General features: G+C 43.7%; 1 protein-coding gene across 1 annotated transcript in view; it reads right to left on the minus strand.

The window, feature by feature from the left end:
• Window positions 1-206: 206 nt before the first annotated feature.
• LOC120916589 (dickkopf-related protein 3-like) overlaps window positions 207-26,222 on the minus strand; it is a 136,086-nt gene continuing 110,070 nt past the window's right edge. The window contains exon 5 of the mRNA XM_040327642.1: window positions 207-593. Coding sequence (XP_040183576.1) covers window positions 233-593 — 361 coding nt within the window. The 3' untranslated portion in view covers window positions 207-232. The remainder of the gene's footprint in view (window positions 594-26,222) is intronic.

The following is a 26,222-nucleotide window of genomic DNA, read 5'->3' on the forward strand; positions in this document are numbered from 1 at the left end:
TAACACTGGGGTTAGTGAAGAGGTATACTTAGTTCCCCTGGGTGGATTTTGTCTCAGTTTTATTCTTTTGAAGGTTAGGATATTATTTCTATTACCATGTAGCTAATGCTGGAAGTAGAGGGAGGCAGAAGACATTGTTGCAAACATACCCCTTATACATAGTTCAAAACAATGATCAAAATTCAGTGAAATAATTATCATAGCTGTAACTATTAAAGCAAAATATGTTACTTTAATAAAAACTTGCACCAAAATATTGGCCCATTTCATTAGCAAGACGTTTGAGTTCTTGGAAATCAACCGGACTTGGGTCATCTAGCTTCTCACCATGGTCATAAAGTTGTAGATTTCCTTCCTCTAAATTATCATTCATGCCCACATTGAGTTGTTCAGTTTTTTCTTCCACCTCCCCAGCTGCCCTGGGAAAGCCAACAAATGCTAACTGGTCATCTTGACCAGGCCATGGAACAAAATCTGAATCATAGTAAGTTAACTCTGCTTCTCGGCGGACCACTGGTTGGAATAGAGAATCATCCCTGTAGTTTGTAAAATCCATTATGTCTTCGGGCTTCTCACAAGTAGAAATAAGGTTTCTAAAGACAAAAAAGACAACACTAACATAAGAATTAGAATACTATGAACAGAGACCATTTAAAAAAGTGTGTCTGTTGGGGTGATGGCCGCTTGATGTAACTAAGTCACAAGCAGTAAAAAAAAAAGAAAATTTTTATGATATTGTCATACAGGACCAGGGCTCAAGTCCTGCGGGAACGCGTGGGAACGGAGTTCCTGCACTTTTTTTACAGCAGGAACGCAGTTCCCTTTGAGGGACTAGAGCAGCCGAGCCGCCCGAGCCAATCTGCCCAGCTCGAGTCACTGTCAGGGGCAGGCGAACCTTAGTAATCCTTTATGTTACTGGCCGCTTCCTGTATATGGATTCATCAGGTAGTGTGCGGGTATTTCGTCACTTCCTCGATGCCGCAATGTCTCCTGGGAACAATGACAAAAGCTCCCAGGAGACATTGCGGTATCGAGGAAGTGACGGAATACCCGCACACTACCTGATGAATCCATATACAGGAAGCGGGCAGTAACATTAAGGATTACTAAGGTACAGTGGATCGAAAAAAGTTCAGTAATTATGCATATGAGCGTATCATTTTTTTTTTTTTGGTGGGAGAGTGGATCTTGGGTGGGAGTTCCCACACTTTTTTCCCCAGGACTTGACCCCTGTACAGGACAATAATCTAGAAATCATGCTGGTTCAGTAGCCTTGCAATAATAGGGGTTACTTAAACAGAAACACAGGGCCAGATCCACATAGAAATGGACAGGCGCAGCGTATCAGAGATACACTACGCCGCCGTATCTTACTTGGCTTTAAGTCGAATCCAGGAAGAATTTGCGCCGTAAGTTACGGCGGCGTAGTGTATTTCTGGCGGCGTAATTTTCAAATCGGCGGGTAGGGGGCGTGATTCATTTAAATGAAGCGCGTCCCCGCGCCGATTGAACTGTGCATGCTCCGTTTCGAAATTTCCCGCCGTGCTTTGCGCGAAATGATGTCGCAACGACGTCATTTTTTTAACTTGGACGTGACTTACGTCCATCCCTATTCACGGACGACTTGCGCAAAAAAAAAAAATTCAAATTTCGACGTGGGAACGACGGCCATACTTTAACATGGCAAGTCTATCTATACGCCGCAAAATAGCAGCTTTAACTATACGCCGGAAAAAGCCGACTAGAGACAACATAAAAGAAAATGCGACGGCCGCGCGTACGTTCGAGGATCTTAGGAAAAAGCTCATTTGCATACCCGATGCGGAAAACGACACAAACTCCACCCAGCGGATGCCGAAGTATTGCATCTGCGATCCGAAGGCGTACGATGCTGTCGGATCGAACCCAGATGCCATCGTATCTTGGTTTGAGGATTCAAACTAAAGATACGACGTGGGAAATTTGAAAGTACGCCGGCGTATCAGTAGATACGCCGGCGTACTCTCTCTCTGGATCTGGCCCACAATATCCATTACACAGCGGTGTAATAGCAAAATTTGGCAAGTGACTATGCATCATTGTACTGACTATGCATGTTCAGCTACAGGACATCATCATAACTTATCAGTTACAAACCTCATTTGTAAATTCTTGCTGCTGAGCCTTTGTATTCTGACGATGGGGAGCCTTCCCCACAGTCAGAATACAGTGATCAGTTATAGCCAGCAGCACTGATTGAACAGGAAAAAGCTAACAGGCTGGTCGTACAATTTATAGATCGACTTGTGTTTAACCAGCCTCCCCATACATTAGGGTGACCAGACATCCCCAGTTTCAGGGGACAGTCCCCTGATTGAGGACACTGTCCCCGGACCAAGTCTGTCCCTGGTTTTGTCCCCAGATTGGATTTAATAGGGGGCAGGGGCAATTTCAAAGACGGTCAGTGCAGAATTAAAATTTAAAAAAATTGAATTACACCCCCCCCCCCCCGCTCCGCCGTGCCTACTAGCATAGGGGGGTTGTATTTTTCCCATTATCTGTGCCCCTTTCGAATGATCATGTGCTGGTCGGAGCGGAGGGAATATTTCTTCCGTTTCGGGCGCATGCCCATTCAGCTTTGCTCGCATGTTCTTCTGCCTTGGCTCAAATCCAAGCCAGCCACCTGCCTATCTCCTTGCCTTCCCTGGCGGAGTGATCTTCCTCCGCTCCCCACCCAGTAGTAGCCGGGGCCCGAAGAGTAAGGCCGCGTACACACGATCAGTCCATCCGACGAGAACGGTCCGAAGGACCGTTTTCTGCTGACTGATGGTCTGATGTGCCTACACACCATCAGTTTAAAAACCGATCGTGTCAGAACGCGGACACGTAAACCACGTACGACAGCACTATAAAGGGGAAGTTCAAATCCAATGGCGCCACCCTTGGGGTTGCTTTTCTGTCTGTTACAGCGTGATGAATGTGCTATCTCCAAAACAAACGCTAGTTTTACAAGAACAATTGCATGGAATTTGAACCGATGGTCGTGCGTACTAACGATCGGTTCAATTTTAAAGCAAGTTCTCTTTTTTTGGACCGAAAGACAACTGAACTTCAGTCCGTTTTCATCGTTTTTTTCCGATCGTGTGTACAAGGCCTTAGACTTGAGAGGCTGTGAGGCGGGCGGCGACGGGCAGAGAGTCGCTGATTGTTGCCATTACTAGAAAATAAAAAATATGTCCCCGGATTTCATTTTTAAAATCTGGTCACCTTACAATACATGGATCGAAATTCAGCAGTTTCCTGCCGAACCGGCTAAATTTTTACTCCATGTATGGCCAGCTTAACACACACACACACATACTTTTGAAATAAGTGATCAGAAGTGGGTGGGCTATCAGCAAGTTGTGCACCATGACTGTATCAAGGCCTTGAAATCAGGAACCCAAGCACATCCTTGCCTTTTGGGTCCTGTAACAATGCTATGCATGTGATCTCTGCCATCTTCCCAGCCACAACAATAAATAGTGCAATCATTAAAGCATCTGCATGTTATTCAAGTTAATTGTCAAGGTTTCCAGAGTTACACCTTTGTGTTAATGAGTAACTGCACATTTAGTGCAGTTCCACTTATACTTGTAACCACTCGCCTTCTCTCCCAGTCTTGTACTCATCTATCCCCAATCCAATGAAATCATGGCTATGTGGCTTCCTCAATGCTGCACATTCTCTTTTCAGATTGCTCTTTGTTGCGCCCACCCACAAGGCCACAATTTCCATTCAAATTCTATGTAGAGTTTATTCTCCAGGGAAAAGATTTCCCAGCACACTTGCCAGCTAGCATAAAAAAAGGCCCTGTGACAATTTACGTTAAAAACAGGTTTTAGTTGCACATTTTTGCAAATATATGCGGAAGCCCTAATGCTACAATTTGAGAATCTCAGAGTTGAAGCATACTGTATATAGCAGTGGATAAATTAAAGCAGGTATGCCAGGAGAGAGCTAATTCCTCCTTTAGCCTCATGCACACAGGGCATTTTTACAGCTGCTTTTAGCACTTGTTTTAGAGTTTTTTTTACCACTCAAAAACGCCACTGCCCAAAACTGCTGAAAACAGCCTATAGGTGCATGGACACATAGGATAACATGATGGAGAGTTTAATGACTGTAGGAAAAAATGTCTACTGACAAAAACAGCTGCTGTAAAAACGTCCAGTGTGCATGAGGCCTTAAAGTTAGATACTTCAAACTCCTTCTGTTTAAACCCATGTGTTTTCACGCTGTAAAAAAACACAGGGCCAGTGCGTTCTGAGCACCAATATTAGAGCTGTTAAAACGTTTGACGCTGGTAAAGGCTGCTAAACGCGTCTTAATGCTGGATACTTCTTTTTAATGTCAAAATAAATTGTTCCCTATGAGAGCCCATTGATTGATCCGACTTGCGGTGCGGCTTGTGGGCTGAGGATCTTGCCAAAATGGAAAAAAAACTGGCGTGGGGTTCCCCCCCAAAATCCATACCAGACCCTTATCGAAGCATGCGGCCCGGCAGGCCAGGAAAGGGGGGGGGTGAGCAAGCACCGCCCCCTCCTGGACCATACCAGACCACATGACCTCAACATGAAGGGTGGGTGATTTGGGGCAGGAGGGACCCTATGCCCCCACGCCAAAGCACCTTGTCCCCATGTTGATGGGGACAAAGGCCTCTTCCCGACAACCCTGTCCGGTGGCAGAATAGAGGCAGAGAAACAGCCTCTTTTTCCTGGCGTTGGTAGTGGCTTTGCAGCTCGTAGTGGCAATTGATGGCATACATTGTGTTTCCACACCAAACTCGGCGAGCAAGCTATATGAGAATGGCAACCACTTGCATTTATAACTAGATTTTGAAGTAAGGCGCACATGGAAAGGGCTTCTACTGTGTCCATGTGCTTTTATGGAGGAATGGGCTCCCTCCAGGGATACAGTGCCTTGAAAAAGTATTCACACCCCTTGAAATTTTCCACATTTTGTCATGTTACAACCAAAAACGTAAATGTATTTATGGGATTTTATGTGATAGAACAAAATAAAGGGGCATATAATTGTAAATTGGAGGGAAAATGATAAATAGTTTTCAACATTTTTTACAGATACATAGCTGAAAAGTGTGGGGGGCATTTGTATTCAACCCCCCTGAGTCAATACTTTGTAGAACCACCTTTTGCTGCAATTACAGTCTTTTTGGGGATGTCTCTACCAGCTTTTCACATCTAGAGAGTGACATTTTTGCCCATTCTTTCAAAATAGCTCAAGCTCTGTCAGATTGGATGGAGAGCATCTGTGTACAGCAATTTTCAAGTCTTGCCACATATTCTTAATTGGATTTAGGTCTGGACTTTGACTGGGCCATTCTAACACATGATAATGCTTCGAGCTAAACCATTCCATTGTAGTTCTGGCTATATGTTTAGGGTTGTTGTCCTGCTGGAAGGTGAACCTCCGCCCCAATCTCAAGTCTTTTGCATATTTTTGTCTAAGATTACCCTCTATTTGGCATTCATCTTTCCATTAAATCTGACCAGCTTCCCTATCCCTACTAAAGAAAAACATCCCCACATCATTATGCTGTCACCACCATACTTCACAGTGTGGATGGTGTGTTCAGGGTGATGTGCAGTGTTAGTTTTCCACCACACATATCATTTTGCTTTTAAATCAGAAAGTAAAATGTTGTTCTCATCTAACCAGAGAACCTTCTTCCACATGTTTGCTGTGTACCCCACATGCTTCTCGCAAACTACAAAACTGGACTTCTTATGGTTATCTTTCAACAATAGCTTTCTTCTTGCCACTCTTCCATAAAGGCCATATTTGTGGAGTGCACGATTATTAGTTGTCATGTGGACAGATTCTCCCACCTGATCTGTGGATCTCTGCAGCTCCTTCCATTTCCTATTGATGGATTGAACAGTGCCCATGAGATGTTCAAAGCTTGGGAATTTTTTTTTATGACCTAACCCTGCTTTAAACTTCTCCACAAGTTTATCCCTGACCTGTCTGGTGTGTTCCTTGGCCTTCATGATTCTGTTTGTTCACTAATGTTCTCTAACAAATCTCTGAGGGTTTTACAGCTGTATTTATACTGAGATTAAATTACACACATGTGGGCTCTATTTACAAGTTAGGTCAGGGCCGGCCTTTGCGTTGTGCGGGTTGTGCGATCGCACAAGGCGCCTTGGACAGTACGGGCGCCGTGCGACTGTCACATCTCGCCAGGGCACTTGAGGGAAGGGACTGTGAAAAAAAAATGTGACAGACCACTCCCAACGCACGGGACCGCTGAGTTGAATGGGCGGGCCATCAGCTCTCCATAGAACATCGTATCCAGAGTGACTGCCTCCAAGCAGCAGCGTGAGTGTTCTCCCTGTCCCTGCTGCTCTGTGAGCTGGTTCCGCCCCCTCCACCTCTTGCATCTCTCACTGCAAGTCAGTGCGATCTCATCTCTCCTCACATCCCTCATCTCTCGTCCCACCCCCGCCCCCCTCACCTGTCCTCAGTCATGGAGGGGTCCGGCTGGAGATACATGCTTTTAAACTGGAGCGATTAGGAGCCAGAGAAGTTTCTGCAAGCAAGTTCACCAAGAGGTCAGATGCAGGGGGGGGGGGGGGGTATGTGGACTGTGGAGGGAGCCGGAGCATTCTAAAGTCCAGCCTGGACACTGACATGGCTGGGGGGGCTTCTATACATTGAGGGGGCTGAGATTTCCCTGGACTCCCCCCTGTACTGGGAACATCCCATATGTGAGGAAGTGACAGGAACCCAGCATGGGAAAGGGGGAGTCCTGGACATGCTGGGACTTGTGACTGTGTGGCAATCCCTAATTCAGTGCCACAAGAGGTTCAGATGAATGTGCTAAAAACATAAGGTACACCCATAACAGAGATCACATTATTAAAAATGTGCAAACAACGCGGAATAAACTGATAAAAATAAAAAAATCCATATATACAGATCAAATTCATTAATAAAGTTCAAGTGAATGTGCACATAACAAATAAATACAATAAGACAACCTTAACCTACTGGATATTGCAACCAAAAGCACCAGTGCTGTAAAAAATCAAAGGTATTGATGTCTGAGGTGAGCTGTTAGTACATAAGGAGTGATCACACCGTCATATATTCATTTCTATCACCGCTAGGATCTGTTTGATGTATTTATTTGCTTGGACACATTGATGTGGGATGTGAAACACAAAAAAGGACACTTTATTGAGGAACTTTATTATCCTATGAAATATATTTGGTTTATCTATTTATTCACCATATTTGCACATATTTAGATGTTTTACAGCACTGGTGCATTTGGTTGCAGTACCCAGCAGGGGCATCTTATTTGGATATTGCTACTACATGAACTTTATCTGCATGTGGAATTATCTTGCTTTGTTTGCACAATTTTCTATATTTGCAGCACTGGTGCTTTTGGGTGCAATATCCAGTAGGGTACTATTGATTTTTATGTCTTATATATTTATTTGTTATTTGCCGCGTTGATCATCTATATAGAAAAAGGTATGTCCCGCTAGCATTTTTAAAAAACAAACGCCGATTCTCATTCTACTAAATAGCCTAAATGCAATGATAATTATTTTTATTTTTTTTAGGTGAACCTCCACTTTAAGCAGCGCACATAGCAAAACATGGCCTATCATGAAAGGGGGGGTAAATCTTCCAGAGGTCCAATTTTTTGCCCAGAGTTTATTTATACTTCAGGCAGTCTGTAATTGGCCTGTACTGGTACCATGTACCCCCGGCTATGTCTGCACCTCTGTCATATGGAAAACTCCTACAGAGGATCACTTCACGTTTGTGACACCCCAGGTTTATTGCCTGAAGTATAAATAAACTCTGGGAAAAAAAATTCCCGGTTTAACCACGTGACCTCTGGAAGATTTACCCCCCCCCCCCCTCCATGACAGGCCATTTTTTGCGATGTGCACTGCATAACTTAAGCTGACAACTGTGCGGTCATGCAAGGCTGTACACAAATAAAATTTGTATTTTTTTTTCTCTGTGGTATTTGATCACCTCTGCGTTATTTTATTTTTTTCCATGTTTTTTTGTTTTAACAAAAGACCAAATTTGAAAAAACATTTTTTTTTTTTTACTTTCTGCTATATAACATATCCAATTTTTTTAAAAAGTTTTTTCATAAATTTAGGCCAGGGGTCTCCAAGCTTTCTAAACAAGGGCCAGACTGTGGCCATTTGGAGTACAAAATGTCCTGATGTCAGTGGGGAAAAAACAATGCTCCATCTTTGGTGTCAATGGGAGAAATTGTGCCCCATAATTGGTGTCAATGGGAGTAATGGTTTCCCCATAATCGGTTTTGTCAGTAAAAATTGTGTCCCATCATTGGTGTCATTGAGAGAAATTGTGTCCCATCATTGGAGTAATTGGGAGAAATTGTGCCCCATTATTGGTGTCATTGGATGAATTGTGCCCCATCATTGGTGGCAGTAGGAGGAATTGTACCCAAGGGCCGGAATAAAAGCAAGTAAAGGGCCACATCTGGCTCCCTGGCCGCAGTTTGGAGACCTCTGATTTAGGTCAATGTTGTTGGTACAAAATATCCTAATAAGTGTCTACAAACTATGGGATATATTTATGGAATTTTATTTTTTGTAGTAATGGCGGAGATCAGCGACTTATAGCAGGGCTGCGATATTGTGACTGACAATCTGATACTTTGTGGGAACCAGTGACACTAATACAGTGATCACTGTACTAATGACACTGGCTGGCAAGGGGTTAATCATCTAGGGCAGGGGTCTCCAAAATTATTAAACAAAGGGCCAGTTTACTGTCCTTCAGACTTTAGGGGGCCGGACTGTGGCCACTGGAAATAGCAAAAATGTTCCGGTATCGGGAGTAAACAATGCCACGTTTTTTGTGTCAGTAAGAGGAGGAATTGTGCCCCTTTGTTGGTGTCATTAGGAGGAATTGTGCCCCATTGTTGGTGTCATTAGGAGGAATTGTGCCCCATTGTTGGTGTCATTAGGAGGAATTGTGCCCCATTGGCGTCATTAGGAGGAATTGTGCCCCATTGTTGGTGTCATTAGGAGGAATTGTGCCCCATTGGCGTCATTAGGAGGAATTGTGCCCCATTGTTGGTGTCATTAGGAGGAATTGTGGCCCATTGTTGGTGTCATTAGGAGGAATTGTGGCCCATTGTTGGTGTCATTAGGGGGAATTGTGCCCCATTTTTTATGTCAGAAGATGAAATATTGCCCCAAGGGCCAGATAAAAGCAAGAAAATGGCCACATCTGGCCCCTGGGCCGCAGTTTGGAGACCCCCTGATCTAGGGCAATTAAAGGCTTAACTGTTATTCGAGCGTTATTGAGGCGTTATTCAAGCGAAGCCTCATCATCTGCAATCCCAATGTGCTGGTAAAGCACCCCTAAGACCCTAACGTTTTAGGACGTTTTTGCAGTGCCTCAGTGTGAAAGGGTAAGGTGTTTTTACAGCGCTTTCAATTCATTTCAATGGAGAGGGACGTTTTTAGAGCGTCTTTTTTTCAGGGCCCAAAAGCTGCTCCTAAGATGCTGCTTGCAGGACTCAGTGTGAAAGGTCCATTGAGACGCACTTAAATTGTCTGTCTGTTTATTAAAACAAATTATTTGTTACAAATATTTTTTTTCTCTTTGTGTATGTTTAGGTGACCAGGGGGCGAGGGGGTGAAGATGGGGGGGGGCGCCACAAGATTAGCTCGCACAGGGCGCCTGAACACCTAAGGCCGGCCCTGAGTTAGGTGACCTCTGAAGGCAATTGTTTCCACTAGATTTGAGAAGAAAAAGAAAGTAGAGTTGTCGCTGGTCCTACGGAGCATTTTCTTTACCTAGCAGTGTTTACATAGGCACAATAGCACTTTAATTTGCACAGCACTGTGATATATATTTTATGTATTTTTTTATTTATTTTTATAGCTGCATTTATGATATATACTGCACACTGCACCTTACACTAGGAGCCTCTTTTATGGAGCATTTGGCTCCGTAGAACAAGTGCCAACTCTACTTTCTTTTTCTTCTGAACACTTTCTTGCTCCTCTTAGGTGGAAGCAATTAGTAGAGGCAGCTGTCCACTGATCGCCTTCAACCATACCTAGTCCAATACCGAATACTTTTGCTGTCACTGGTGTTTTTAAATATACTTGCACAGATTTATTTTAACACAATTGTTTCCACTAGATTTTAGTTATAGGGGTCAGAGTAAAAGGAGCTGAATACAAATGCACGCCACACTTTTCAGATATTTATTTGTAAAAAAAATGGAAAACCAGTCATCATTTTCCTTCCACTTCACAATTATGTGCCACTTTCTGTTGTTCTATCACATAAAATCCCAATAAAATACATTTACCTTTTTGGTTGTAACATGACAAAACATGGAAAATGTCAAGGGGTATGAATATTTTTTCAAGGCATTGTACATTCCTTTAATGTATCTATTGCATTAGTATATAATCCAACTTGGAGACTCAAAATTAAGAGATGGTACTGCAGTTTACAGAGGAACCTTGGTGAGGCAGTGCAGCTTTCACTTATATTTGCAAACGTGTACAACTATTTAGCGGAGGCGCTGAGTCGGTTCACACTAGGGCGACATGACTTCCAGTGCGACTTTCAGAAGCGACTCCGACACGACTTGAACATGAACCACAGGGCGATCTGGGGCGATTTACAACACAACTTGAAGTCGTCTCCAGGACAGGAGACTTTCCAGTGGCCAATAAAACAACAATCAGCTCTGGGAGAGGGAGGGGAGGGAGGGGGGCAGGAGAGGTTTGCCTGAGAAATGTATGTTATCTTCCTGGAAAGTCGCTTCAGTTAAGACAGTGATCCGACTTCTGAGGCGATTTCCATTGAAATCAATGGGTACAAATTGCCTACAAGTCGGAATGAAGTAGTACAGGAACCTTTTCTGAAGTCGGATCGCCTTGAGTCGTGTGTATTAACATCGCTCCCATTCACTTCCATTGTTTTTCTCTACAGCGCGACTTGGGACGACTTGAGGCGACATGAAGTCGGATCGCAAGTCGCCCCAGTGTGAACCGGCTCTAACTTGTTTTGTAGCACAAATCAACATCAATAACTGCAATTTGAAATCAACATTAAGTTACCATCCCATCTGATCATATTTTTAGATCTACAAATTTAAATATATTTCAATATTTGCCTAGCCACTCTTTATCACAAGAATACAGCAATATTATCTTGCATGCGGTCAGTGTCCACCCAAAGCCTCTAATAGTATACCTTATACGCAGTATATTTGAGATGAAACACCACACAATTGACAGACTTCAAAGCACAGGCTGCCTTACTTAAACAGTGCCTCCTCATACGTGGCTATAGCAATTTCCTGCTTAGGAAGGCATACAACAAAGCCCTAGCACAGAACAGGACTGCATTGGTGTTCAAATTTAACACAACGAATCCCACAACCAATAATTTTTCTGGGGTCAAATTCATCACCAAGTTTTCAGCCCAGCATCAGGACTTTATCTACTATCCAAATACTGTTATTTGCTATTAGATGATCCAATTGTTTCCAAATACATTAGGTATTTTCGGAGCTAGTACTCCATAGAAATGCCTCCTTTCGCAATCGCTATGTCACAGTCACTATGTACCTAATAGAGGACAGAAAATCTACACAGGGGGATGTACAGATGCGGACAATGTAATTGTTGTCCTTGGGTGAGAGAGGGCACCCAATTCGATCTCTCCAATGTGGAAACATTCACTGCTGGATTTCATGTGAACTGCAGCACTCAAGGAGAGGTCTACTTGATGATCTGTTGTTGCTGATCGTTTTATATTGGTAAAGCCATTCCACAACTTAGGCAATGACCATATATATTACTCTTACAATGACAAGATGATCACCCAGTAAGTGATTTATACCATTGCCACCTGGATTTATACCATTGTTTTGACACATGATTTGCATCATTTATAATATTGGAAGTTATTCCCAAAGATCCCAGGAGTGGCCACTGCGACAAGAGGATCCTGCAGAAGGAAACATTATGAATCAAAAGACTTAATGCTACATGATCATCTTGTCTAAACAATGTATTATCCTATAAATCTTTTCTGTGATGTAATATATATATATATTTTTTAATTACCTTCTATCACTGATCTTGCTTGACATGTTAGCCATCATGTAAATCCCTTTGTGAGCTCATACATCCTTTGCAATATATAGTTCTTGTTATTAATGGTTTATGCATTGTACCGTTGCTGTTTAACTATTATGCCGCGTACACACGATCGGACATTAAAACAACAAAACCGTGGATTTTTTTCCGACTGACGTTGGCTCAAACTTGTCTTGCATACACACAGTCGCACAAATGTTGTCGGGAATTCCAATCGCCAAGAACGCGGTCACGTACAATGGCACTATAAAAGGAAAGTTCAATACCAAGTGTGCCACCCTTTGGGCTCCTTCTGCTAATCTCGTGTTAGTAGAAGTTTGGTGAGAGACAATTCACGCTTTTCAGCCTTGTGCTTTTCAGTCCGTTACTGCTCTTCAGTTTGTGCTTGTGGGTTCGTATCTGTTTTTCAGTGTGTGTAGTCAGTTTGTATCTGGTTTTCAGTGCGTTCTTGTCTGCTCGTTTCTGATTTTCAGCTCACTCTTCTCAGGCCTTTCTGTTTTTCAGTGCATTCTGTTAGTTTGTTCTTACCACCCGACTGTTTTCTAGCCATGTTGCGGGTACGCGCTGTGCAGGGGCTTGGTGTTGGGGTTCTTACTTTGACCCAAGCCCAATCCATGAACAGGGTGGGGAGGAATTCATGGACAAAGAATTGGTTCCTCCAGCGTGACCAATTCTCTCATATGCCTTTGTTGCAGGAGATCCAGGAGAATAATACTGATGATTTCAGGAATTATCTCCGAATTACGGACCCCATTTTTCACCATTTGTTGGCTTTGCTGTGACCCTATATTACAAAGCAGGACACCTGCATGCGGCAAACCATCATTCCAGAACAAAGGCTAGTAGCCACGTTGCTGTACTTTGGCAATGGGGAGAAGTTTGCAGGACATCAAGTTCTCGACGGGCATCTCTCCCCAGGCTCTGGGGATCATTATTCCAGAGACCTGTTCTGCCATAATTCATGTTCTGCAGAAGGACTATATTAAGGTAAGTTTTCTCCTTTAATATCAAATTCTATGTATTTAATGTTTGCTAATGTATTGTATTTTTTTCATCATTCCCTAATTACCATGATTGTAATATGTTGTGAATGTCCCCTTTGTCCTCATGCATATTTGCCTTCAATAACCTCTCCTGCATGCTATCATGGGCCAATACACACCTAGCCTAGTCACTTAACAATGTATTTTGTCAGCTCCATTGTAGTTCTTTACCCTAAACACCCCCTAAAATGTGTACAAATGTTATTGTTGACCTTATATTCCGGCAGAGTGCCAGAGGCTTTTTTTTTTGGGTCCCAAACTCAGTTGGAACCCCCACCCTAAAATTTTTACAATGGGCCATCAGAGGAGGTGAGGAATCTGATAAGTGGACTTTATATTTTTGTCTTTAAATACGCCTTAAAATAAATGTTATACTGATGTTGGCCAAGAATGTTTGTGTCCAATCTGCTTGCAATGTTATGTGCAAAAGTACTATTTTTTTTTCTTGTTTGACTCCACAGTTTCCTTCAACTCCACAGGAATGACAGACTGTGACTTCCCAATTTGCCCAGCGGTGGGACTTTCCCAACTGCGGAGGGGCAATTGATGGAAAACACGTCCATACCGTCCCACCCCCCAAGTTGGGGTCATACTATTATAATTAAAGGGGTTTAGTAGTATAGTGATGTTGACGGTGGTGTCGGCGACATACAAGTTTTTGTATGTGGACGTGGGGAAGAATGGCCAGATGTCGGATGGTAGAGTCATCTCCCAGACCGAGTTCTACAGATGGCTCCAGAATGGTGGCTTGGGATTGCCACCTGCTAAAGATAATGTGTCAGGACTCGTCGCTGATGAAGCGCTTGGGCTGGGTGAACACCTGATGCAGCCATTCCCCATGAGGACCCTCACCCGGGACCAGAGAGTTTTTAACTACCGGCTGGCCAGAGCCAGATGAGTGGTGGAGAATGCTATTGGGATAATGGCTAGCGGGTTCCACCTATTCCTCACTGCAATCAACATGGCGGAATATAAACTGAATCATATTGTCCTTGCATGCTTCATACTCCATAATTTCTTAAAGAAAAATTAAACAAACTATGTGGCCTCAGTTGTGCCTGAGGACGGATCTCCCGAACAAACAACCCTGACGGCACTTGAAGCTGGCCGTCCTGGCTTGCCTCCCCCAAAACGCCTGTGAAGTCAGTCAAAAATATATGGAATACTTTGCGGGTACAAAGTAGAAATATAATTTTTTTTTCTACCGACTCACCGATGCCTTCGATGAGTTGGAGAACGGATCCGGCGGCCCTGGATGCCTACCGTAGAGATTTCTGGTGGACCAGATGGTCGCCGGAGTCTCTATGATCGCTCGGAGGCCGGGCGTGATGTTATGACGTAACGCCCGGCCTCTGCATTAAAAAAACGGCGGCGCCTCGGCTGGGAAGCCAGGATCATTTTTTAATTTTTTTTATTGTAGGCTTCCCAGCCTAGAGGTGAGATGTGGGGTCTTATTGACCACATATCTCACTGTAAAGAGGACCTGTCATATGATGTTTACATTCCTTGTAATAGGAATAAAATTGGTCAATTTTGTTATTTTATTTTTTTGAAGTGTCAAAGTGAAAAGTTTAACCCCCCTGGCAGTATTCCCGAGTATGGCTCGGGGTGGAATTTCAGAACCAAAAGCAATAACCCCAAGCCAGACTCGGGATCACCTCGCAGTGTCCACAGGCAGGGAATTACTTACCTTGTCCCAGGATCCTGCGATGCCTCTCCGCTGTGTGATCGAGCGGTGTCCTCATAATGACAGCGACAATTCTGCAACTGAGCAAATTTCAGTGTTTTTGATTTGATTACATTATTGAATAATTTTTATTATAATTATATTATTATTTGTTATAATTATTTATAGTTATTTATTATATTATAATTTATGATTTTGTTTTTCAAACTTTATCATACCCAAGATGTCTACTAGACTCTTGTTTGGACAGATTTCAGTGAGTTATTCCTAAGAATTACAGGCCTACAATACAAAATGCTAAATTTCCATGCAAAATAATGGTACCGATTTCAGCACCTAAAATCTGACATAATCATACCGCCAGGGAGGTTAAAGTAAAATTAACAATTATTATAATTTTTTTGCCCCTGTCCCCGGTAGCTTGCACGCAGAAGCGAATACATATGTAAGTCCCGCCCACATATCAAAACGGTGTTCAGAACCATGCATGTGAGGTTTCGCCGCTGTAACTCAAAACATGCAACAAGTAAACATTTTTAAAGCATTGCCCATGAGGATTTTTAAGTACCGAAGTTCGGCGCCATTCCACGAGCATGTGCAATTTTGAAGGGTGACATGTTAGGTATCCATTTACTCAGCGTAACATCATCTTTCACATTATGCAAAAAAAATGGGCTCTTTTCCACAAAAAACGTGTTAGAAAAATTGCTGCTCAAATACCATGCAAGATAAAACGTTGCAATGACCGCAATTGTATTCTCTAAAGTCTCTGCTAAAAAAAACATACATAATGTTTGGGATTTTTTTGTAATTTTATGGCAAACAAATTATGATTTTTACATGTAGGAGCGAAGTGCCAGAATTGGCCCGGATGGGAAGTGGATAAACAGGCATATTTCAAACCATAACATACGCAACTCCAGAACTTACAAAGTTCAACTTTGAAAAAGTGAAGGCAATATCGGACATTAGTATGTCAAAACTGTGTTGATCTTGCCTTCATCAAATGGGGTTATGTCACTCCTGTAAATTTTGGAGATGCACACAAATTGGGAGTCAAAACGGGGATTTCCCTCCTGATCCCATACCTGTCAACATGTGCTATCTCCCATCATGAGGCATCAATGCACGTGTTTTGGGGGTGCAACCCCTTCCTCTCACCTACTTGAGTTGCGAGGAAGGGGTTGCACCCACAAAACGCGTACATTGATATCCTGTGATGGCAGATAGCATATGTTGTCACACTGTGTGCATCTTCAAAATTTGGCTTTTAAAATACTTTAAAACTTGATTTAAAAGAAAAAAATCCACAACAAAACAGTTACATTTTTGTGTGTTTTAGATTCTGCCTAAAACATAAATGATGTTCTTCATTTTTTTTGAACATCATTGATGTTTTCCTTTATCAGCTCTAAATAACGTTTGCACACCATTATCTCCCCGATGAGTATGTGTGCACTTGCACTGGTGAAATTAGTTTCTTCTTCCACAACATCCACATCACCTAAAATAAAAAAAACACACCATGTATTATTAATATGCAGGCATACATCTATTACCTGAAGCTGTCGTCTCAGACACTGACCTGTTGTAGTCACTATTTCACCCACTTCATAAACCTCTCCTTCCTCCACATCCTCAGGTTACCCTTCTTTATGAGGTTTGGAGTTTCTGGTGTCCTCAGATGTCCCGAGTCTTTTCTCCCCTATGTGAATTAAACAAAAGGTATACTTAGCACACAGATATTTGAGGCCCGAAATAGGAACATGAAACATTGCTTGGAAGTGTGGTACAATTGTCTGTTTTGGCAGAGTTCCAAGATGATTTTTTTCCCTTACCAAAGCTGGAATACTTACCTTTTTTGGACAAGTTTCACACATGGAGACACACCAAGTATTCACTGAAGAACCTGTGTGGGACACCCTAAAAAGGTTGTTCTGGTGTCCCACAGTAGTGCTCCTGAGTCCAGATGTGGAAACTGCTGCTGAATGTCCTCTCCTTACACTGAATCAAGTTTGCATTTCATTCTAGTTACAAACACATCTAGACAACAATGTACTAAATTTCTTTTAATACAAATAGGCATGACCAAATGTAGTTAACCTGTATCTGCCAAAAACATTGTACTAGTGGGTGAACAAACAATCTTTACTACGACCGATTACTGTGCCCACAAACCTTAAAGTTGACATTTTAAACTGTACAACAGTAAATAAAAGCACATGGAGAAACATGCAAGTAATAATAATAATAGGAACACAGGACAAATACTTACTTTTTAGAAGCAGTTTCCTGATCCTTCTGTACTGATCGTGCTCCCTCAATTTCAGGTCTGACCAGCGTTTCCTCAATTGCTCCTTGGATCGCCGTACCCCAAAATTCCTGTGCAGACTTCTTACAACTTTAGTCATGATCTTGGCCTTTCTCACATTTGGGTTTGGGTACGGTTTATACTTCCCATCATAGTCGGCCCTCTTCAAGATGTCCACCATCTCCACCATCTCTACAAAGTACATATTTGAGACCTTATATCTCCTCCTGGATCAGGACCTTTCTGGCTCCGGGCTTACCTCCTCATTAAAATACAAAAAAGGTACAGCGCTAGAAATATTGAGTGATAATAACCAAATAAGTGAAAAATGGTGACAAATTCAAAAAAATATGAATAAGATGATATAAAATAAACGTTTTAAACCAATATTATATCAATGTAAAAGTCCCAAGTAGTGAAGTGGTTAATAATTTGAAAAAAGAAGGGAGGTGCACTGAAAAAAATCTATTTCCACCAAAAAGGGACACCCAGGTAGTGAGATGTAGTCTCCTTACCGAATCCACTGACCGCTATATCAGCGGTCAGTAAGGCACAGGGATGATTATAGTCTTCCCAATCAGACTTTCTCCGGCAGGTGAATGGAAAGGGAAGATCCTCAGCAACAGTCCCCAACACATGGAATAATATGGCTCATATATGTTGGAAAAATGAACAAAAACACTCCATAGTGAAGTACTGCAAAGATCGCAGGTTTAATAAAGGTTGGGTTGCACTTACAATTAAGATGAATTAAAACAGCATGGGATAGACAGAAAGTGGCGTTTTGATCCGATCCAGTCCTGTCAGCTGGTCTCCGTGTGTGTGTATCTCCTCGTGAGCGTGATGACGTTCCACGCAAAATCCGGCCGTTCATACGCACGTTTCGTCGTAAATGACATCGTCGGGGATAGGCCAATGATGCGTGCGTCATCACACAGGCCTTAAATAGTGGCCTGTGTGATTTTTTTCCCTAGGGAAAGAATCTTTCTTACCTCCTCGTTACTGCTATAATCACGCACCTGTTGTGTTTCCGCCATGTGCTCTCCGTCTGCGCCGAAAGAGAAGGGGCAGGGAATATACTAGAAAGATGGTCAGGGGTGGGTGGAGTTTCACACATGCACAGTGTATATAAAGCGTAGCACGCGTACGTTGTACATACGATCTGTGAGTGGAGGAAGGAGTAGTGTAAGCGCCAAACGTGATAACGAGGGTACAATTTTAACTTGGGGCATCAGTGGCCTATACTGCTTATAGATTGAGGCCTATATTGGGACAATATTAGGAGAGTTTAGCCTGACATTAGGGTTTGTCTTGTGTCTTGCAGAGAAAATGGATCGCTTCAACGATCATGACTTTCTCCCCCTATTCATTGATAAGTACAGGCAGATGCCCTGTCTGTGGCAGATTAAACACCCCTTTTATACTAATAAAATAAAGAGGAAGGCAGCACTGGCTCAATTGCTGATATTGGTGAAGCCGCAGGTCTCCACAGCAACCATCCCCTATTTGAAGGCAAAAATTGGTGGCATGAGGAGCACTTATAATAGGGAGTGCAAGAAGGTCCAGGATTCCCAGAGATCAGGAGCTGCAGCAGATGACATTTATGTACCCAGGCTGTGGTACTATGACAGACTGCGGTTTCTGTCAGACCAGAGTGAAATCAGGCCATCACTTTCCACTCTTCCTTCAACGCTTTCTTCCGACGTCCCACCTGGGCCTTCCACCCAGGAAGAGGTGGGGGAGCTCAGCTTGAGCCAGGTATAGCATCGTTCAACATATTTCTTGTCCTAAAATTAATGATGTTAACTAGATGTTATTATTGATCACTAATTTTTGATTTAACAAATAGTTTTACATATCAATAGACAGTAGTGGCCAAAAATGATTGAAACAAGAATGAAAAATGCTGGGGTCAGAATGATAGTCTTTTCTATTTATTCACATTCAATTTGCAACAGTCACAAGCTGAAAATTGTGTGTGATTGATTAACCAAAACTAAAACTATGTCCCTTTTTCATACACAGGAAAGCTTCAGCCAGGAGGAGGCTGTAGAATGTGGCAGCTAGGAGAAGACTGTGAAAAGTGGCAGCCAGGAGGTGGCCGGGGTAAGTGGCAGCCAGGAGGTGGCCGGGGTAAGTGGCAGCCAGGAGGTGGCCGGGCCCAATAGCCTGACCGAATCCCAGGTCCCTCCCCCTTCCAACCAAATGATCGTCTGTAATACCCCTTGAAGAAGGATCACAGATACCGAAACGGCTGTCGGGTTGGACCAATTTTTGTCTCATGTCTGTTTTATTGCTTTACAAATAGGATCTGTATACCACTTGCATGTGGTATTTTATCCTTGCTAGGACACTGTATGATGTCCTGACTTGAATTGTTTAAATAAATTTGCTATATATTTTTCTACTCATTCACGTGTTTGTGTCACTTATAAAGTCCCACCCTTGAGGGGGTATTTCATGTTTTTTCCTTCCAACCAAAAGGCCCAGGAAGGGGAGGAACATGTTGGAGGCAGCACTTGGGTTAATTCGGCAGTCTAATGCGGCCCTCAGAAAACACCCCCCCATCTTCAAAAGGCCTATGCCTGCATGGCAGCCTGCAAAATGCAGGAAATGGAAGAGGGCCAATGCCTCTTCCTTGAGAAAGTGATCTATCTGGCCCTAAATAAGGAGTTGATTGGCAAACTCACAAACAAAAGCCATGTTTGTGAGTTCGACCATCCTCCTCCCCCTCCTCCTCCTCCCCCTCCTGCTACAACTCCAACACCAGAGCCACAGCCTGGAAGCAAGTGTGGAAGGAAAACAAGAAAATGATGGCCTGGGTTCATTTTGGTCTGACAAAAGACGCAGGCTCTGGTATGACCACAGCCTGGGAACATATATGTCATCTGCTGCTGTTCCCGATCTCTCGGAGTCCTGGACCAGATTGTGCTTCCTATTATATGGACTCCTCAGGCTACCAATTTTGCCTGTCAAATAGTTGATGTGTGCCCTGGGGTACAAAGGCTTTGCCGATTTCACCAGTTTCCAGCGTTGCCTTCCTCTTTATTTTATTATGATCCTAATAAATGTCTATTTTTTTTCACAAATACTTGCCTATATGTTTTACTTCAAAGAAGACAGTTTGTTTGTGAGTAGGCAGGTACATTTCAAAAATACAATGTCAAATTAACATAGGACACCAACACCAACCAACCTCCTTGAGGTTAAAAAATACGAGATAATAATGGTGTTGTGGTAACTTGACAAACAAAACGAAAAAATAATAATATGGAGATCACTAGAAAAAAAATAAACAGGAGATCTTGATAGAAAAAAAAATATATATCACTATAAAAACAAATTCTAAACATTTTTATGGAGATCTGGCTTAAAAAAATTAAAAGATTATTCAGGAGATCAGGAGAAATAATAAAGAGTGTGAATATCAACAGCAAAACAACTTCATTATTCTAGCATTATGAAGAAGAGAATGCGCTGCATTAAAAGATTAAAAAATTTGCATCGTGACGCGTGACAAATGTCTCCATTACCAACGCTAGTTTTACTTGTACTTGATACAGAGCATGCATAGAATTTTGTGCGTCGGAATTGTCTACACACGCTCGGAATTTAGGAGAACAGATTTTTGTTGTCGGAAATTCCGACAGCAAATGTCCGATGGAGCCTACACATGGTCGAAATTTCTGACAACAAGCTCCCATCGAAGATTTGTTGTCGGAAATTCCGAGCGTGTGTACGCAGCATTATAATGCTGAGTACTCTATACATTTTATCACAAGCACAATTTACATTTGCAATTTCAAGATGGTGGTTGTTGAGATGGACATGAATGTGGGCCCCCATGGGCAGATGTGCAGCTTTAAGCACCACCCACATCTGCTGTCATCCATTGACCATTTCATGGTCTTGACTGACTGATGCAGTGCAGTGCTGTGAGGTTTAGCTGGAGGGCGCCCTTACCACCAGATGCCTCCTATGTCCCTGATTCGGATTCTCTTTCCCTATTGTGCGGGCTCACACTACGGTCTGAGTTCTGATGAAATAGCCAACCCATCAAAATCTCCAACCATGTCACCTCCAGTGACTCTCCAGCAGCTGTAATTGGATATTTCAATGAGTTGGCTGTTTTCACAGAACACCAGCTAATGAGGAAAAAAGATGTTGCCACCTTGGAGGTGGCCATGTGGTTGGTTATTAGTGGGCGGACTATCAATGTTTACTCATTATTAGAGTTGAGCGGACACCTGGATGTTCGGGTTCAACGGGTTCGGCCCAACTTCGGAAAAAAGTCAGGGTTCGGGACCCGAACTTGACCCCGAACCCCATTGAAGTCAATAGGGACCCGAACTTTTCAGTACTAAAATGTCTCTAAAAAATGAATGGAAAGGGCTAGAGGTCTGCAAATGGCAGCAAAATGTTGGTAAGAGCATGGCAAGTAATCTGCAAACAAATGTGGATAGGAAAATCACTTAAAATAACATAAAATACATAAAAATTAAAAAACACTGCAAAATATATTTTTTTGCCCTAAATTTGTGTTTTTTGAATAAAACAATAGAAGAACAGTATCTAAAGTGTTCATCTCACACCTACAGATATGGAGGAAACACTGCAAACACTGCAGGAAACACTGCAAAATATATTTGTTTGTCCTAAATGGGTGTTTTTTGAATAGAACAATAGAAGAACACTAGCTAAAGTGTTTATCTCACACCTACAGATATGGAGGAAACACTGCAAACACTGGAGGAAACACTGCAACATTTTTTTCCCTAAACTGATGTTTTTTGAATAGCACAATAGAAGAAAAGTATATCAAGGGTGTATCTCACACATACAGATATGGTGGAAACACTGCAAAAAATTTTTTTTGCCCTAAATGGATGTTTTTTGAATAGCACAATAGAAGAAAAGTATGTAAAGGGTGTATCTCACAGTAACATATGCAGTGCTGGTGTAATTTGATTTCTGAAGCAGGACTGACTCCTATATATTTCTCTCCCTACAAGCACAATCAGGAACCTTTACCTAAAGTATCTAATGCAGAGTATCTCACAGGAACATATGCAGTGCTGGTGTAATTTGATTTCTGAAGCAGGACAGTCTGACTCCTATCTAATTCTGTCCCTCAGAGCAGCAGCAGCAGTAGCCTTTCCCTACCCTATCTAAAGCAGAGTGACAAGCTGTGCTATGTGCCTCTAGCTTATATAGAGGCTGGGTCACATGTTGGGGTGATTTTCGTTATGGGAAGAAGGGAACGTTGACGGGGATATCATTGCAATACCGTCACAATTGGTTGGCAGCAGCGGGATTTTCCCTTCTACTCTCCTTTACACCCGGATTCCAAGCAGACACTGGAAGAACTACTGGAAGTTCGTGGAAGGATTGCTAGCAACAAAACCAAGCAGGTCATCATAGCAGAATCAATGGAGCTAGACCAGGAGGACGGGATTGCAGCAACGCCAGCAGTACAAGAGATGGAGACACCAGTGATTCAGGAGGAGGAATCGCCAGCCAACAAGCTAATGAGAGAGAAGCTAGCATGGTTCGGTCCGAACCCAACGGCAGATGTGGTGCTGAGAGTGATGGAGCTACAGGAGGCTAAAGAAATAAGGGACGCAGAACTACAGTTAAAACTGGCAGCAGTCCGACAAGCAGCCGCACATTCTCCAAACAGTGAGTACAGCACAGCAGACACAAGGAAGATTCTGTTTAGCGCTTTTAAAGCTTTTGATGAAAAGGACTGTGAAATTGATAACTACCTGGCAGATTTTGAGAGACAATGTAACCTGCACCGAATAGCTAGAGGAGAGTGGGTTGCAATATTGTCAGGCAAACTGTCAGGCAAAGCTTCTGATGCTTTCCGGACCGTGCCAGATCAGGATATCCATAGCTACGCCCGGGTTAAAGAAGTGCTCCTGGCTCGTTATGCAGTAACCCCAGAGTCCCACCGACAGAAGTTCAGGGACTCACGCAAAACCACGGAAGACTCTTACGCGGAATGGGCATGCCAGTTATCCCTGTCGGCCTCTAACTGGGTTAACAGCAGCCAGGCCACCACCGCAGAGGACATTTTGCAACTAATGCTCCTGGAGCAATTTTACAATCACATCCAGACGGATGTCAAAGATTGGGTGAGAGATCGCAGGCCCATGACTCTACCAGAGGCCGCGAAGTTGGCGGATGAATATGCGGATACTCGCAAGACAAACCAGGTCACACCACGGGTACAACCTCCACGACCAACGGCGCCCTCACACCCACCAGCCGCTAGATACCAACCTCCTAACAGACCGGTGACATCTAGCCCTCGCTATCCACGGCAGGAGGACAACGAACAACGCTGCTTCCGGTGCAAACAGCTGGGTCACTTCAAGCAGAATTGCCCCATGAATGACAACACCAGGTCAAATTGGTCTCAACCTGGGTACCGCCCACCAGCAGCAGCCCATTGTGTAGACTCGGCTTGGGATCCCCAGGAGCTGGGCCTGGAAGAACCATTGGACACCCTTTACGAAGTCCTCACGGTACAATCTGTTATTACGGACAACAGGGAACACCATTGTCAGCTGGTCATGGGCGACAGCCATGAGCCGGAGGGGCCCTGGAGGGAGCTGGGCAGAAAGAGGCACCGCCGGCCACCCTCCAAGAAAAAGAGGTCCTGGAAGCCGTATAACAAGCTGACCTGGGAGGAGAAGAAGGGACTGGAGGAGAGGGAGTCGCAGCGGGCGTCCCAGATGCAGGCCGAGATGTTCGCCAAGGGCCCACCGGTGGCCCCTTACACCACCACCCAGTTCCTGATGATGAAGGACCACGTGGAGGACATGAGCAAGCAGGAGCTGATCCGTGAGTACATAGAGCTGGAAGAGTGCATAAGCCGCATGGAGGAGGAGAACAACCACCTGAGGTCACAGCGGGGTGACCCCCCCAGGCTCCATGAACTGGAGATGGAGCTGGAGAAGCTCAAAGAGGAGAACCGGCGGCTGCGGAGGGAGCAGAGGGTGGCTGACCCTATGGGGCAAAAACCCCCCCCCCCCCCGGACTCTGAGCACCAGTGCTACAGCATTTCAACAAATATAACTTTTTCTTTTTATGAATCTCCTGTGATTGTCACTTCAGAGCCATAACCTGCCCCTCCCATAGCGGGACACCTAGACGGCGGCGCACAGACCCATTCGCCGTCTTCACACTGACTTCTGGTGACTCTGCAGATTGCACAAAGACTTGGGGACTGACCGGCGTGTGATCTGACGACCCGGTGGCATACCTGAGTCTGAAACAGTTGCCAAGGCAGGTCAGTCACGCCAAATGGAGTTAACCTTGGACTAAAAGCTCGGAACCCGTCAACCCTACTGGACCAGGAAAGGTCCAACCGAGTTGCCGGAGCAGGGAGAAAAAGGGGGGCCATTGTGAAGGACTTTTTGCCTATATGCTTCAGTCTAATTCTCTCACGGCTAATTTAATGCTGTGTGTTAGAGGTAACAGGTGTTTTCATGTGTGATTCATCTCTCTGTAAAGACTGTTCATATGTTAAATAAGGCTAGCTTTTGAAAGGCCTTTAATTGTGTGATAACGCTGTCTACAACCTAGTGACGCTCAGAGGTGTTAATAGGTGTCAAAATGGATGCAGACGAAACGTCTGCCTAGGAAACTCAGTGTGTGAAGGTAGTTTATTGTTATGCTGTTTAAGGAATGTGCAGTGATTAGACATGATAATTGTCGGTCGGTGCCGACCTGTCTAGAATGTTTTAGTAATTAGCCTTAGTGTTTGATTAGGGGGGGGAGATTTCATTGTTGCTTGAATGTCTTGGACTGTATAAAAAGCTGAGAAGAAAACCATTAAAATGTGTTGTTCCAGCAGTAAGCTTGTCTCATGTATGGCTTTTTGGGGCGACTCCAGGAATATTCCTCCTCGTGGAATATTGGGGTGATTTTCGTTATGGGAAGAAGGGAACGTTGACGGGGATATCATTGTAATACCGTCACAGTAGGCATGGCTGTGATGGCTTCTAGGTCACACGAGTAAAACAAATGGTGATTGGCTGCCCTGCAGTGCGCCATTACATTGCTGAACACCGAACCCGAACTTACAGCAAATTGTTCGGGTTCGGGTCCCAAAAACCCAAAAGTCCGGTACGAACCCGAACTTTACAGTTCGGGTTCGCTCAACCCTACTCATTATATTGTGTACAGTAGTGTATACACTGCCGGTATTCTGTGAAAACAGGTAACTTGTCAATCTCCAATTACTGCTGCTGGAGAGTCACCAGAAGTGACGTGGTTGGAGATTTTGGAGAGTTGGCTGTTTTGACAGAACACCGGGCTGAGTGACGTCACACGCCGGTCTCTGGCATTATTTGGCACCCTGGTTGGGGTGTGTATAAATGGAGCAGCCTGAGGTGAACCACACAGGAGATGCTTTAAGGCCTCGTACACACGACAGAGTTTCTCGGCAGAATTCAGCGAGAAACTCGGTCAGAGCCGGATTCTGCCGAGAAACTCTGTCATGTGTACACTTTCGGCCCGATGGAGCCGCCGAGGAACTCGTCGAGAAAATAGAGAACATGTTCTCTATTTTCTCGTTGTTCTATGGGAGAACTCGGCCCGCCGAGCTCCTCGGCGGCTTCAGGGCTGAACTCGCCGAGGAACTCGACGTGTTTGGCACGTCAAGTTCCTCGGCCGTGTGTACGAGGCCTTAGGAATAGGACTTAGGACACCATTACGGACTGGATTAGCCTTGTCATCCATTTAGAATGGTGAGTAATCATCCCCTGGGAGCAAGAACTTGGCACTGATTGCCCTTACAGTGCAGAACCTCTGACTTTATTAATGATATTTACAGACCACTACCATGGACAAGATTTAGAGTCTTTTTAACCTTTCTCAATTGGCTGGGCTCAGAACCCCTTTACCTTGAATTCTGATACCATGCTGTGAGACCCAGTACTACACTCTCATATACCTTATCATGGTCCTACACTACAAGTGGCTAT

Source organism: Rana temporaria, chromosome 10, assembly GCF_905171775.1.
Source record: "Rana temporaria chromosome 10, aRanTem1.1, whole genome shotgun sequence".
Taxonomy (NCBI): domain Eukaryota; kingdom Metazoa; phylum Chordata; class Amphibia; order Anura; family Ranidae; genus Rana; species Rana temporaria.